The sequence below is a fragment of the Centroberyx gerrardi genome, chromosome 10 (genome assembly GCF_048128805.1).
Source record: "Centroberyx gerrardi isolate f3 chromosome 10, fCenGer3.hap1.cur.20231027, whole genome shotgun sequence".
Classification (NCBI taxonomy): domain Eukaryota; kingdom Metazoa; phylum Chordata; class Actinopteri; order Beryciformes; family Berycidae; genus Centroberyx; species Centroberyx gerrardi.
In genome coordinates, this window is record NC_136006.1 from 10,247,223 (window position 1) to 10,264,102 (window position 16,880).

Here is a 16,880-nt window from a genome sequence, read left to right on the forward strand (position 1 = left end):
TTTTTGGGGTGTTGTAATTTAGTCTTGAAGAAACTTGAGAAATAGGCTAGACTACAATTTCCTCTAAATCAGTTTTGAATGGCAAAGAGTGGGGATTTAAACCTTTCAAAACAGCACAATTTTAAAATATTTTATTTTTCACAATTGAGTTAATATTAAGCAATCATTCCTTGGTATACAAATGATTGAAATCAAGATATAGTTGCATATGATACATACAAGCAAAAAGTAAACAAAATATAATAGAACTCATATTTCTCATCAACCTTCTTGATTTAAGCACTATGTTAATAGAGCCAACTTATCTTTTGCCTGGATCCAGACCACTGTATTACTCATTTTTGTTTTCATTCTACCTGCTTGTCACCATATCTATGGTTTTTAGTTTTGTGCTTTAGGGACCTGGCCAAGATTTCCTCTGATGAGTTTACAACTTTTTCTAGTAGTATTGCACAGGAACGATCCACACTGAAATCTGAATTGGTTCAGGGAATATGGTTGAGGGATTCAATCACTGATGAATTTAATTTACATAAAATTATTTTATTTTGCTGACATCAGGAAAGCAGACCCAAAGTTGAACCAGACCCCAAAAATCAGCATTTCAGATAGTCAGATCCAGGCAAACTTATGTTACTATTTTGTTACTGAATTGTACTGCTTAAATCAACATTAAAATATATTCAACTACGTTTAGCAATATTCAAGTTTTAAATAAAATTGAGTTAACTTGCATATTTTACTAAAGGCAATTTTGGGGTTTACAACAAATGCATTTTCTTTTCTATCCAAACCTACTTAGTTTCTGCACTAGAAAAGTGAGGAGTCATCACTGTTGTCAAAGGAGTTGTTTGTAAGTGTAAACTTTTACATCTTAGAGAATTTTTAATGACCAGGATCCTGTTTCCCAGATTCACTGTTCCTAAACCTTCATGAGGAGCATCTTCATGACATCAAAGATTTGAGTCCTGTTCTTTGTTGTTGTTTTTTTATGTTTGTTTTGACTATTGCAGTATTCCTCTTTAAAGAAAATGCAAGTTGTCCTAGAGCATATCACATCCAACATCACAATGATTCAACTAGTGCAGGAATGCACAACAACTAACAGCAAAATGCAGAAGCAGCCACTGCATATACAAACATGATGATTGGTTCCTGAGAAAGTATGAGAATGTCAACTTATCCTGATAAGCAAAACATTCAATAGCATAATGAACCAAAGAAGGGTGTGTGTCCTTCCCAGTTAAACCTTTGCTTTGGCTAAATATCATACAATGCTTTTGATGAAGCACATGGTCCTATGAATGCTTCGAGAAACGGTGGTTAGTGTTTTTGTCCAAATGATTAAAACTTAAGAGTGCAGCAATTTACTCCTGTGACAACAATGCTGTCTTTCGCTTTTCCTATTTTCTGTGTGAAATAATCAGTAATTTTGGCTAAGCCGTTCAACTATGTACAAATAAGTATTTACAAATCTTAAAGAGTATACAGTACAAGGTAGGTTTCATGAAGAATTGCAAATTACTGAATTATATCTGAGTTAGCGGCAGGACATGACATTTTACAAAAATAACAGATGCAAACAGATTATAATGAACTCAATCACACACCTGAGTGAAGTATTACGCAATTTCAATCAGGAAGACTACTTATCATTCATTCATTCATGCTTTCTCTTTACCCAATCAGAATTGGTGAACACTTTCCCTCTTTTTCCAGAGATCCAATCAGAGTTAGCCGTCACTTCCCTCTCTTTTTCAAAGAGCCAATCGTCTAAGTGACGGGAGTATATACACGTCACCTACTATGCTATTGCCCTTCTCTCAGATCTATGCCGTATGCTGCTGTCATTCCAATCGCTGTGCTTACCTTCGTCCCTCCACCACCCCATCACCACCAATGTCCAGGCTCCAGAGGAACTCCCCGGGGGAACATCCTAATTCCTTCGTCTATCCCGGATGTACTCCTAACTTCACGAATGGGAGGAGTTCCTCCATGGAGCTTACGCCAAAGTTTACATCTTGTTTCACGTCATGAATGAAGTTTTTCATTCGAGCATTCATCCTAGTCTCTCCTGATTGAAATACACACATACACGCACACACACACACACACACTTATGTCCCTTCGGTGATCTCACATGAACGTGGATGTGATTTCCGATGACAATGACGACCTGCTTGGTCTTGTCACTGATGTTCTCTCGAGAACGCCCGCCTTCCTCAGCACCTGTGCCAAACTCCTCCTGAACTTCTCCCCCACGAAGGCATACAGCACCGGGTTGACACAACTGTGGAGCAAGCCCAGACTCTGGGTGGCGAACATGGCCTGATCCACTGCATTTCTCGCTGGGCACTTGTACGGCACTATCTTCGCTCTGAAGATTGTATCTGCCATCACTGCCAGGTGGTACGGCGTCCAACAAAGCAGGAAGGCAATGACCACGGCCACGATCACTCTCATGGCTCGTTGCCGCTGGAACCCCCCACGGGTGTGGAGAAGACGTTTGATGGTCACTCCGTAACAGGTCAGCATGATGACCAAGGGGATAACAAAGCCAAGGGTGTGGCGAAGAACTCTGGTAGCCAGTCGCCACTCGTCAGCGCTGCTGGGATCGTACTGCTCGGAACACACACTCTGATTAGTTTTGCTAGAAGAGAAGGAAGAATTGAACAGTCCTGGCAGAGACAGAAGTCCTCCGGCAAACCAAACAGCACCACAAACTCCCCAGCTGACTAGCCGTCGGTTAGCCTTGCGTGCCTCCATTGCGCGCACGATCACCAGGTAGCGGTCCACGCTGATGCAAGTCAGAAAGAGAATGCTAGCATAGAAGCTAAGCTCTTGGAGGATGCTGACTATTTTACACATGCTGTCTCCGAACACCCAGCCCAGCGTAACAGAGGTGGCCCAGAAAGGGAGGGTAATCGCGAGCAAGATGTCAGCCACTGCCAGGTGGAGGAGGTAGAGGTCAGAGGGTGACAGTGCCTGCCTGGTAAAGCCAATCACTAGCCCCACTACTAGGTTTCCGGGGATCGCCAGCAGAAAGATGAGGACATAAAACATAGAGACAGCAACTGTCACTGCATCTGAGATGGACAAGATGCCACAGGGCTGCGTTACGGGGTCATAGGTGAACTCCGAGTCATTATAAGTGAAGTTGAGCTCATCATAAATGTCCCCAAAGTTTTCAAAGATAAAAGCAGAGGTGTTTGGATCTGAAAAAGAAAGTTGAAAGAAAATTTTAGTCATACAAAGGAAAATGGATGGAAAGACTAAATCTGTTTATAGATTAAAGCTACACTAAACGATTTTTTTCGACCACTAGAGGGTGACAGCAACCGCAACACATTTTGTAAATACACACAGCAAAACTACTGGGCAACTGTAGCCCTTAAGGACTAACTGCTAATGGCTAAAACAAATGTACCTATGGAGAAATGTCGCCGGAACGTCATCTCGATGAAGGTTACATGTCCCACAATGACAAGTGAAGAGGTAGGTAGCAAGTTTACTAGTTGAAAACGTTTACTCGCTTGCTTCATGGATTCCGCCATTATCAGAATGTTTTTCAGGGAGGGGAGGAGGAGAGCTCCGCTTTCAAACCGCGAGCGAGGAGACGAGCTAGTTTTAAAAAAAGGAAAAGCTACGACTCGGGACGAATTTGACAACAAGCTTTAGGAAAGAGGTGAAAACAAAAACACAGCTGGCCCGCGTGTGTGGGTAATTGTTTATATCATTACGTCTCATGGAAATCTCCACATACCACACATTAGTTTCAGGATTGGTTACAGGGTCTGAAAATGCTTATTGCAGGTTTAATTGCAAAATGTATTTATTAACAGTGGTTAGATTTGATACACTGAAAAGGAAATCTGTATGTCAACTTTGGCACAGCACAAATGTATTTTTCAACACAACAAAATTGTGTCAATGTGTTATTAACTATGGTATGTTGAATAGTAACACAAATGTGAGCTGAGAATGACTCGTCTGTCTCAAGAGTGTACAGCGTGCTATTTGTTTTGCAGCAGAAGAGCAGCCAAGTATGATAGAACTGCTGTAGCTTGAAATCAGAATATGGCATTTTTAAGGTGAGGGTTCATTTTTTTCCCACACACTCTAAATGTGTAATACAACAGTATCTGTATCATTGGATAGCTTTCTCTACTCCATGGCCCATCAAGAATACTAGGAGCTACTCTGTTTTATTTCCAGTTCATGACAACTGACTGTGGTTTCATTTGCACTCCTTTTATCATATGTATCATATGTAAAATCAATTTTTGTTTTCTCAAGATACATGACAAACATATTCCTTATGGGAAATAAATATTTGTGTTTGCTTTATAATTAACCAATATCTTTCATTTTAACTATTTTCAAAGAAAAAATATTTGACAACATAAGATTAACTACATTTCTTAACATGTTTCATACTATATTTCATCACAATAAATATTACTTTTTTAAACAAATCAAATGTCCTGTTTACTCAATTATCAGAATGTATAATACACTTTTCAATAAAGTATGATTGATTATGTTAAGGACTACGAATAGTTAAATTACCAGTCTAGTATGAATAAATTAAAATTAGATAAATAAATAACTTGTAGCTCTGAGAATGAAAAAACTCACCAGTCATTTTGGTGTCTTGTCTCGCAGGAGGCACTAAATATGTCACAAGGACACAAGAAACGAACACTGTATTTATCTACACCCCTCCCCTCACCCTAACCATACTTTCCTGTTTGCCTACGCAGTTTAAACCTGAATCCAGGATGTTTTAGGGATGTTAACATAACATATGCCTATATGTTATTCGTAAAGATGTATTGGCTATAGACTGTTGAAGAGTAGTACTAGAAGAATTTGAAAAGGAAGGGTATTTTATTCCAAACTTTACACACATTTTAAGCAAATTTCAATGTCAATCTTTACAATCTTTGTATCAAGAGTCTTAGCCTTTTGGGGTCGCCAATTCCATGTTTTGGATGTATTATTTTACAATAATTTTGTATCTTTAAACCTGTTTTGGTAATATTTTTCATTTGCAGCTGTCATACACTCAATCCTTGTATCAAGGTCAAGTTTAGATTTCCAATACCATGCTTTGGATTTCTGTACAGGGTGACACTGTTTTCTTACCTCTCGATTAAACTATCTTTAATAATATTTTTATTTTTGTCCATTTTTAATATTAACAAAAATTAATAACAAAACTGTCGATAAACTCCACATTTCTGTTCTTAGAAAATTTTAAGTGTGTATAATAGCAATTTTGGCTACGCCACTGTTTTGTTTTGTAGTACAGAATTGTACACTGTCTCAATATTCATAAACCACAATGCTTCCTTATAAATAACCCAAGCCACATTACTTGAAACGTCAATGTCATGAGATGTGGCAGTGCTGTCACACAAACAGCAAAAGTGAAACTGAAACCATTGGTACGAGTTTTAACAAATCAACAGATATACAAGAAAATGTTAAAAATATTAAGCTTCCATTATGTCGTCTATGCTTTGCCCCTGCTGTTCAGCTTTGCAAATCCCTCACATCCCCCCACTTAATCATTTTAACCTGCTCTGGTTTATATACTTTATAAGAACTAAAGAAATAATTAGAGAAAGGTATCCCATCATTTGATGCTTCCATTCATTTTTGAACTACAAAACTATTTTTGAAGGTGAATACCTCGTATAAATATCTTATTTAAAAAAGAAAGAGTCCACAATGCACATCAGCTGAAGACGGCAACAGGCTGAAATGTCTGGGCCTCTAGGCCTCATGCTTTGATGTAGTGAAAGACAATAAGCTGTATAATCTGAATGGTCCTGAATTTCTGATTGAAAAAACTGTTATTTGAACCAGTGTTGTTGAGGAAGTTCCCAGCTCATGACATGCACATCTGTTGACACACGAGTCTCTAGCATCACACTTCCTGCCACACTTCTCATATGTTCTAACCTCCAGTGTCACAAGTAGCGACTTTACCATAAAGGTCAGCAGGGTTATATGAGCAGTTAGCAGTTAACATAGTAAAGAAAACTTGCCCTGTAGGACTGTGAGAGATTAAATGATAAAATACAGGGCTTCCACTGAAATCTCATGTACTGTAGAAATGATGATTGGGGCAATTTCAAGGTGCTTGTGAATACTGCTGTACTAATTGTAACGAACAACAGAGCAGCATCTCTAAACAGGACTATGCTTCTTGGAGGTTTAGATGGAAATTTGCCCAACTATTATTTTAATTGTAGATTTTATATAGCAGTGGTGGTGCATCACTACTCAGTGAATTGTACATAGGAAACAATATGACAGAAGATTTCTCTACATTGTCCTACTGTTATACCCATATGACACAGCACTTTTCAACTTATGTTTAAGACCTGAATGGGGCCAAATCTCTTTACCTCTCGCCATCCCAAAATCAGAGAAAATTATTGCACCCTTTTATTTCCCAAGAGCGGATAGAGCTGATATCTAGACTACATCTACTCATTTGACACCCATAAGCATGGTACTAATCTCAGTTAATTTGCATACTTCTTACCCTCTTGGACACAGTTACCAGAAGCAAGGGCTAGTGCGTCAATATTGAAATGGGGCAACATGAAGACCCATGAACACACACACTATAAAGTCATAATGTCTAGGTGCTTGGTGCAACAAAGGATATGGAGCAATGTGGGCTTTTGTTGTTTGCAATGCATCGTTTCAAAATGGGGATATCAGATGCAAACCAAATTCTTCTTTCAACACAGGGAAAGTATACACGCGTCATTACATTGATTTCTGATAAAATGTGAGAAAGATAGCTGGGTGGATTTGAAAGACATGCATTTCTACAGGTTCTTTCACTTCTCTATTGAGGCACAGCGAGTATCGGTGTTTGAGTGAAGACCTGCCAAAACAATCTGGTTTAACAAAGCAAGCCTAATGACCACACGTCAACTCAAGCAACATGCCAAAACCTACCCATAACATACTGCTCAAATGGTGTACTTAACTGAGGTACTATATCTAGCAAGGAAAATCCACACACTGCAGCTCCCTTTTGCTGCTTTATTGGCACCACAAAGCAATGTTTCGAGCACACTGCTCTCCTTCAGACTTCTTCAGTGTGCTCAAAATGTCACTTACTCTGTGGTGCCAATAAAGCAACAAAAGGGAGCTACAGTATGCAGACATTCCTTGCTAGATATAGTACTACTTGCGGGTCCAGCACCTGCCTTCAATGGTTGCAGGATGTGCGTGACCATCCTATATTGTTTGTACTTAACTGAGGTATCTACAAAAGTAATGCCACTGTAGTTCATATTAGTCGGCACTAGATGGTGCTATGTAATCAAATATCACATGATAATTGATGGAGATTTTTTCTTTGAGAGGTTGAACTACGGTACTGTCAATACTTGTGGCAAGAAAGTCTTGGGGCTTGTGCTTCAAAATATTAGAGATGTCTATTAGTATTGTGGTGCCTATTGCCAGGAAAGGCTTAAAGACTGCCAGCTTGCCTGCACTTCACTGATCTGCATTAACACCCCATTACACTGTAAGGCACTTTGTGATACTTTTGTTTTAAGTGCTGCATAACTAACTTGACATCACCACACAGATTTTATTGACACTAACACAGTATTGTTTTTGTGTGCCTCCAATAGCTTAAAAAGGGAAATGAACTTTGGCTCCGGAACAGTGCATGACCAGTGAGTTGATAATTGTCAAGGTTTCATGACCTTCTGGTGGAATAGGATGCTTGAACAATGGCTTCAAGTGAAAATTGACTATCAAAAAGACTACAGAAATTCCCATGTGGCAGCAGAATTATTGTAAAATTTATTTTGTGAACCCCTTTGCCAGTATTTAAGTGGTCCCACCTTCATGAAGGTACAACTGATGGAAAAGAAAAAAAGTCTCATGAAAACCGATCGGATCCAATTCTACTCTACTCGTTAAAAATTCAAAACTATCACCTTTCCTTTCACAGAGTCACTTCTGATACGATTTGGTTAAGAGGGAAGACCCTTTGAAGAGTTTCGCTTGTGCATTCAGTCCAAGAACTCATTTTCACCAACTTAAGGCCTTTTTTCCACTGAAAAGCAGAAAGTGATTTCCTGAATTAAATGACAGCGAGATTTTCCGCTATAAATTAAGAGAAGAAAGTGCATCAAGTGTTCAAGTAGGGTGTATAGTTTCAAAGAACAAAATGGGGAAGGGAATTAGGGTGGTGTGGGGAGGTAACACTGGCACAGAACTGGCGATTTGCAGAGAGACTTAGAGGGCAAGGGCGTGACACAGCTGACTAAAAGTCAAGCACCAAAGCTTGACAGTTCAATAAGTCCTGCTAGTGCATCAAGTGGTAGATCACAATCACACACTGTGCTGCTAACAGAGCACTACTTGCACTATACTCAACAAATGACACATTTGACTAGGTTAGCCTGTATAAAAATTATACTAGTAGCCTATAATTTATTTCCTTGTTGTGAAAGCCAATGTAGGCTGCGATAGGAGGAAGGGCAGAAGGTTTAAAAAGGGGAAGGGGGAAATGGGGAAGTAGGTTCCCCACATGATCCCCCCCATCCCCAATTTCATCTTTTGGCACGCCGTGGGTCCCTGCCGTTGCTAATGGCAACCGAGGGTTTAGTGGCTGTTGGGGGTCCAGCAACAGTAACTGGAGGCGCTCCGTTGCCAGGTGACCGGCCGTTGGGTCGCCCGACGCTCCCAAATGCAGGATCACGGGGTGCGCCAGGTGGCGGGTTGTTGTTGGCAAATGGTTGCATGGCACCATTACCTGTGGGGGTAAAACACACATCAGCCCTCACAGCAAACAAATAAAAAAACAAAGAAGAAAAAAATCTCCATCTTACCCAACTACATTTTGTACCATGCCTTAAAACTACAATCCGCGATTGTACTACACGTTTTGTTTATCACTGACCATGAAGGCATCATAAACAGAAAATTTCCTCCATCTTAATATAATTTAATTGATTTGAGGTATTTTAATCAGTATTAAATTCAGTTTAATGATATATAATACAGAATGATATAATCTGATAATAGGTTACAAATCTGTGGAACTGACCACATGCACTTATCTACCGGCATCTGTGTAAACTGACAAACCTGGTGGTCTGCTGGTGGGTATACATGGCTCCTCTGTCTCTCTCTGTGCCTCACTCTCTACCTCCAGGCCATGTTGTGCTTCATTCTCAAAGTCTTTATCTGTCTCAGTTTTGCCTCGCTCTCCAGAATGGTCTCTGTGTCTGAATTCCTCCCTTCTTGCTCTGTCTCTCCAGATCTTGCTATCTCGCGCGACCGGAGGGACACTAACGGTTGTTCGATTAAGATGGATAATGTAGTTAAGCCTCTACATAACGTTGGCTGAAGCAACTTAACGTCACATTAACAATTTGCCAATGGTTTTCAAAAATTAGCATATCAAACTACAAATACATTTTTATTAATATTAACATTAACTTTTCATTAATAGAGCGCTCGTTCTGTAACTACACTCAACTCATGGCAGCTCCACAAAGTAATAGAGAAGAACAGATGACCCTAGCCCTCAAAATCAAGTCGGTCCATCACCCAAAAGGGGTCGTTTATACAACGCAATTTCCCCCAGCCCCTCCCTGGAACCGCCCCAGGTGTCAGCATGCTAGCTAGACAGTTTTTAGCAAAAGCTAACCTTCCTATTTACATTTTGGAGCATATACTTTTGGAATTCCTCCAGCACAGCCGAGAGAGGGTGCACACAAGCACAAATCGCGGACTGTAGCTTTAATATCCTATTCTTGAAATAAGTGAAAATATATCAGTAGGTGAGAATTTCACTCATTTCAACACAATTCCCCATGTTTGAAGAATTTTCAAAAACTACCAACATGTTCATAGGTGAAGTAATCTGCATTTGACATAGTGTCACTTGTTTCTTGAAAATTTCTTAAACAAGCTGATGTGTTGAAACAAGCCCAACTATTGTTTTATATAAAAAAACAAATTCAATATTAAATTGTCAAGATATAAACTTTTGCAGTGTTGATACACTACTAGACCAACAATCTATGTTGATTTTCTATTATCATCATCAATGAGTACAATTTCCTAGAATATGCCCAACATGGATTGATGCTTCCTAAAAGCAATTGGTAGCATGGTAGCTATTGACATAATGGAAAATACACTTAAACATACCTGGTGGGGCAGGTGTACCTGAATTCTGATTGGGCGGAGAGTTTCCCCGCTGATTCTGGTCTGGTTTACCCTGTTAGTAAGATATTAGGAAGAGAATGTCAGTAGTAGTTTGAAGTATGATCTTGAGGTGAGGTTTTCAAAATTAAAATAAGGTGTCAACTAAAAAGGTCCATAGGTGCATTACACAGCATTAAGGACAGTCCACATATCACTACTCACAGACTTGTTTTGCTGGTTGGTCTGGGTTAGCAGATCTGGGTTTGGTTCACTGAAGTTGGGCACTTCTGAATACACCATGCAGAACCTGGGAGACAAAATTCCAATTTTTCAAAATAACATTCAGACAACCATAACCCAATGTTTGGAATAAGGATTTGAATATAATATGAAAGTTAAGTGCATCAGCACCTCATCTGTTGCTTAAGAAACATCAACGTGAAGCGTTGTTTTTTTTTTTAATAAAACTACCTGTACAGTGTCAATTTTGGTAATTTTCAATATCACTGTTCTTAGAATAATATATCATGAGTACATAAAGCTTTCTGTTCATTATGGCTCAGAAAACCACATCAGCCATGATCTACTTTAACATTTACAAGCATAGGTGTGGGAGTCTAATGTACCTTTTATGTTTCTATTCAGCACAGAGGAGAATCTCAGAAAAAAGGGTAGAAGTACACTCTTGCCCAAGTTTGAAGCCACACCAAGACAGTGTAGTTCAAGGGTAAGGGTTTGGGCTTGAAATGAACAGAAATACCTATAGATATCTAAAACAATTTTAGTATGAATTTTATGGTACTGAAAAGGCTTTAAAAAATTATTCTTACAGTTGGGTCTTAGGTCATTTAAGGCATTTTTATTGAGGATAAAATGACTATGGTCTGACCATTCAGAAAAGACCTTGAAGTGTCATGAATGTTAGAATTTTACTCTAATTTGAGAAAAAAGTAGTGTACTAAGGTTTGTATTAAACAAAGAATGAGAACCAGCATGTTGTTGACAATTTTCCCAAGATGCCCTGGCCTAGTGAGTGCATAGTTCTGATGGAGAGTAGGGGAGATATGACCAGCAGAATTCCAGTGGGGACAAGGACTTCCTTTAAGTATAAATAGATTGTGGCTGGCTACTCACTCTCCAATCTTCTGAAGGTCTCCTCCCCTCCCAGTGTACAGGGTCAGGCAGCCCTTCCAAATGGACGCATATCTATCAAGCCAACAAAAACACAGAGGCACATGTAAAATTTCTCCAACCAAAAAAACATTTGTTCAGTAAACAGTGTTGTGTCAAAATTTGTATTCCCCTAAAAAAAATGTGTTTCCCTTGGGGGTTGTGTGTTGTTTTGCAACTGCACAATGAAATTATGAGGGACATGTACTTGAATACATAAACTCATAGTCTGACAATTTCCTTGTGTACTCAACAGACGCTTGTGGTTTGAGATAAGATCGCAAATAAGCGTGATCTCCACTCATGAGAGTTCTACTTCCATAGGCTGCGTTCATTCTTTGTAATGTAATGTGTAATGTTCTTTTTGTGAAATGTTTCTGAAGTGTTTTACTGTTTGAAGAGCAAACGCGAGGAAAACAACCCGCAAAAATGTACAATATTGGATTATCTTCTCTGGTATGAAACTGAAGTGAAGACACCACCAGGGGAAACATTTTCAGAGGACTCTGGCACAACACCAGCAACATGAAACCATTTTGTACACAACTACGTGTCAGATGCTTGTATTTGTATTCTTCCACAATAACTGAAAAGGACCTTGGGGAATGCAAAGACCTGCAAAGACACTTGTAAAAATCAAATGTTAATTATGAGGCAAGTTCTGTGAATTACATGTGCCCAAGTGTGAGAATAATCCTACCCTCTGGTCAGCCGGATAATGTCCCCTGGCTGAATAAGACTGCCAAGCTCGTCCCAAACAGAGATGGCAATGCTCCCGCTCTTGTCTGCCACCTTGCAGGATCGCACCTCATGGCCATCCTTCGTTTTGGTCACTCGCCCTGACAGAACCAGAAGAAGGTTAAGTTTGACGTAAAAGACAATTCACTTCATACATCCCAAGGGATGCCTATGGATTGGCCAACCTATCCATATGTTTATGTCATGCTGTGAGCACAAATTAAAACGAAGCCTATGCCAGCGGGAGATATAACTGTAGCCAAATAAATGTGCCACTGGCCCCTTTAAGAAAACGTAGACGAGCGGCATGAGACACACATCACATCGTCATGTTCCAACAACTTACCTATTTCCAAAACGATGAATACGATATTCAAATTTTTCGAGCCAGGCTTCACGTCCTTTATCAAGAACAAGGCCTCGGTTGTGGGGTTTGCCATCGTTAGAGTGGGTCAAAGCAAAATAGCTATCGCTAGCTCCCTTCCTGTCACGTAAACCTGCTACTAGCAGTGACTGTTAATGTTTAGGTATATAGCGTAGCTAAATAGACTGCTAGCTAGCCAAGCCTTTGTTCAACCTCTGTAACGTTAAGTTAGCAATCTCGTAATTGCTCATAAACAGCACAATGGCTCAGTTAGATAGCCACCTACATCCAGTCAAACACCATACACTTATGATGTTTGAACAAAGTTAAAAGGCAATTGCCCTCTGCAAACAAGCTAACGCTAGCAGGGTAACTAAACTAACGTTAGTTAGCTTTGCTAAGCAGTTATTCACTAAGTGTTAGCTAGCTACCTTCGCTTCATTTCCGAAGGATATGCATCTCTTGGTGTTTTTTTCACGGTTCTCGCCATAATGGCTACTTCCTTCTTCACATAACGTTAGCTACGGTGGTAGTTATTATCAACGACTGAGCTATTTAGCCAGAAAATTTGTGATACTAGGTTGAAATTCGGAGTCGCTAGTGTGTCTCGCGCTGTTCTGCACTTAAATGTTTGTTTTTTCAGCAAAGACCGTTCCACTGTCTGACTCCGTGTGGCTGCACACAGGAGAAGTTATCGTCTTTATCACCAGCTACTTTGAGATGTATCTCCTTCGACTGACAAGAAAACTGTACTTTAGTTAATGCTATCAAACCAAACGATCGCCTTTCTTTTGTGTGCTTCTTGAGCAAAAGGAGCTGTTAGCTTTGCTAGCGCGAAGTCTGGCCAACTGCTTACAAGACTAGTGTGTCTATTGCTAATTGTGGCCCCTACAGCGGTACAGTTGTTAGAAAAAATGTTATGTTAAGTGACCCTGATTATTATACCTAAACAACGCTAAAGCCCCGTTACGCTATATAAAATCTACACAAGCTTTAACACGCTTCCCCTGCTTTAACAATGTCCCCAAAACTACGTCAGTATCTGCCGCCGGTCATTTTTATATACCTCGGTCGATTCCATTATTCCACATGGGAAAGGGGAGTACGGGTGGATATTTCTTTGTGTGCTCTGTTATGTAGACGGGGCGGCTGATAATGACCAACATTTCCAGGTTTCTTAGTGTATTTGTAAAAATACACAATTACTCATCTTCCGGTGATCAACAGACACCAAAATGTTGTAACGAAAATAGTAACCAAGTCGGTTTGTACCAAATGGGCTTCTTCATCAGCAAGCCACGCGAGAGCAAAATAGCACATGTGAGAAATCAATGTGAATGTCATGGTGAAGCCGTTTCAAATTTGACCTAATTTGTCACATTTACTCATGGATTTTATATAATAGCGGCTAATAATCGCAACATGTTACTTTTAGTCAATTTGATATCAAATTCAATTACTTTTGTGACCACAGACAACTTATCCACATCGGTTGTAGCCCAAAACCTGGCAATTCCGCAATATATCATGCATAATATTACAATATATAGCAACCACTAATAGTACTGTTAAATGCAATGGTGTACCCAAAGTTGTCAATTTCTGGGAACCAGGATGATTGAAAATTAATCGTCACGAACAGGATTCGAACCTGTGCGGGGAAACCCCATTGGATTTCGAGTCCAACGCCTTAACCTCTCGGCCACCGTGACTGTACATGTGCACAATGGGAACAAAAGTCAAGTTAACAATAGACATAAATATAGTAATGTTATTAATGATAACAAATATGATCAATTACTTAAAGGGAACTCCTGTATTTTAGGATCACGGTTAGGTTGTTGATTATGTTATCAACAAGGGATAATTTAGAGAAAGAATTAGAGGGTGTAGGTTTGAGTGTAGACACTGGAGGGAGACAAACACCATCAAAAGTCATGGCCTCCTCGGCTTGTCTACAGGGGTGGATAGAATTATGCACTTTTACTCCACTGCTGTTTTGAGGCATACTTTACTTGATTATTTAGATTTTCATGTTATGAAACATTGTGCTTTAATCCCACACTTGTTTTTACCTGCAGCCATTTTGGAGATTTGCATTTTGGAGATTTGGATCAGATCATGCATAAAGTCACCAGATTTCTTCTACAAAGTACAACATGCAAAACCGTCATATTGAATGTTTACTCTTAAGTCCATTTACTCCAATACCTTTACTTGTGTAGAATTGTTCATCTTTTACCAGAGAACTAGCTATTCTGTCCTGCAAAGACAGACAACTGCTTTCTATGTATTTTTAAGGTCAAAGGTCATGCCTGGGGTTTGCATTGCATACAAGAATTAGATCCATAAATGCTACAAAATGATAAAGACATTTTTTCTGTCTTACTACTCACACAGTTACAGCTATTTGTCAGTGTAATTTCTATATTTACTTAAAAGTATTGCTTGTCTGGCATTGTATTAGTCTATTGAAATGTCAAGTGAGCCTACAATGTTGTGGCTACTTAATAATGTATTTACAGCACCAATGCACAGGATATGATATAACTACCCCTTTATGTTCTTTGGGAGATCCCCTATATGTAGTAACCTAGCTTAAATGTTAGAGGAAAAACGGTGAGCTAGTATGTCATTGGGGTTATGAAGCACCTTCCGTCGCAGATGTTCAACATTATATTCTGGTGGATTATTAATTTGAGTGATCGGGATCACAATATGGATGAAACATACAGAACATTAACTACATGTTCTGTGGAAAGCTAGAAATACAGCTTAGTATTTTCTCATCTGCCCTGGAGCCTTACACCTATCTGGGTGACTAGACCCCTGATAACATTCTTGTTGTGAAGCTTTGGGTTAATCCAAGACGTTTACTGGTCTCCTGTCACCTGCATGTCTACAAATGAAGAACACAAATACAGATTTAGACAGTTATAAAATCTTTATTGGTGTATTACAATGCTAAATTCTGAAAGGAAAGGCCAGCATGTTTACAAGATGCTAGAATCAAGTGTCAGGAATACATTAAAGTAAACACTACAGTGGCAAGGAGTCTTCTGCTATGGAGAAAACTTCTTTGGCTAAAGTGATTTACTGTACTAAATAGGCTACAAAGTAAGAACTCAATATGAACAAACATGGTATTACACATAAGATCATTACTACCTGACCATGTTGAAGATATGTGGGGATTTGAACATTCTGGCAAAAAATAGTTTCCACACATGATCCAGATTGAGCAGTCTGATTTCAAAACAATAAAATAAGACTTTGAGACATATACCCATGTCCAGAAGTGTAATTTTCCATATCAGCAAAAATAAATCTCACCGAAGTAAAACATTTCCATGAATAACAGAGAGAAAATACCTCAAAACCAGTCACATTTAACCTCTACAGTACATAGAATGTACATATAATGTTTTCAGTACTGTGATTTATCCATGTAAGAAAAAAAAAATCCCTCTGCATGACTAAGCATATACCATACAAAACAGATAACAACCTTGTCATTTTAGAAAGAATATAAATCATTTATAACACTCCTTTGCACTATTTGTTTATTTTCTCCCTATAGATTCCATTGACTGGTTAACTTTTGTCTTAAAAAAAAAAAAACACTGTAGCTTATCGCTAGAAAGGCCTACAGAGACTAATGTCAAGCACAATCGAAAATATTTCCGCTTTATCACATGCATTGCATTCTTCCTTTAATTACCAGACCTCCATAATGTCTATCAGTACTTCCCTTGCATAGTTTTGACATTATAAAAATATTATTAGGTTATTTAAGCAGCAGAGGATCAAAAGTGAAATTTCACAACGCTTATCTGGAATCAGAATAATGGACGTGATAGGGTTTAGCCAAAAATAACATGGAGGTTACCCATACAGCAGTGCCAGCTATTTGGCATCCCTAACCCCCTAAAAACTCTTTCAGTTCCCATCTTCTAATGCGTTTCAGACTCTCATATTTTAAACCCTTTCTTGCCTTGCCACACATACAGTATCTTAAGCCCCACCCCCCAAAACCAACTTTATCATCCTCCCCAACAACTGAAGTCCTTTCCCACACTTCCTCCCTCCCAATACCCCCCCCCCCCCCCACCCCCGCCCCTCCCTCCCCTGCAGCCTCATGCCCAGGAGTCTCTACAGGGGCAGAACACCTGTGGCTCCAGAGAGCCTCCCTTCTCCTTGTAGCATCTCAACAAGGAGGCCAAGAGCATGAAAAATGGGCTGCGCGAGAGTCATCCGTCAAACCTAGGAATGCTGCCCTCTCCCTTTCTCCATTTCTCTCACCTCTCCCTTGTATGTGGATCCTCAGCAGCTGGTATCACTTGCTAAATAATTTTATTTTGAGTCATGACATTTCATTTCATGACATTTCGCATCTAAGGCT

At 39.4% G+C, this 16,880-nt stretch overlaps 2 protein-coding genes and 1 non-coding gene across 3 annotated transcripts; all 3 read right to left on the reverse strand.

Annotated features, from left to right (window-relative positions):
• Nucleotides 1-1,934: 1,934 nt before the first annotated feature.
• On the reverse strand, nucleotides 1,935-4,808 carry cxcr1 (chemokine (C-X-C motif) receptor 1). The gene is made up of 2 exons (XM_071897840.2): nucleotides 4,639-4,808; nucleotides 1,935-3,215 (listed from the first exon to the last, which is right to left on the reverse strand). Exons 1-2 carry the CDS (start codon nucleotides 4,643-4,645, stop codon nucleotides 2,137-2,139), a joined length of 1,086 nt encoding a protein of 361 aa, XP_071753941.2. The 5' UTR covers nucleotides 4,646-4,808; the 3' UTR covers nucleotides 1,935-2,136.
• A 3,014-nt stretch (nucleotides 4,809-7,822) lies between these two features.
• On the reverse strand, nucleotides 7,823-13,497 carry nabp1a (nucleic acid binding protein 1a). The gene is made up of 6 exons (XM_071897827.2): nucleotides 12,461-13,497; nucleotides 12,077-12,215; nucleotides 11,341-11,412; nucleotides 10,429-10,513; nucleotides 10,210-10,279; nucleotides 7,823-8,803 (listed from the first exon to the last, which is right to left on the reverse strand). The coding sequence occupies exons 1-6, from the start codon at nucleotides 12,552-12,554 to the stop codon at nucleotides 8,601-8,603; spliced, it is 663 nt and encodes a 220-aa protein (XP_071753928.1). The 5' UTR covers nucleotides 12,555-13,497; the 3' UTR covers nucleotides 7,823-8,600.
• A 611-nt stretch (nucleotides 13,498-14,108) lies between these two features.
• On the reverse strand, nucleotides 14,109-14,190 carry trnas-cga (transfer RNA serine (anticodon CGA)). Its single transcript has one exon. It is a non-coding gene; the product is annotated as a tRNA-Ser (tRNA).
• Nucleotides 14,191-16,880: the final 2,690 nt, after the last annotated feature.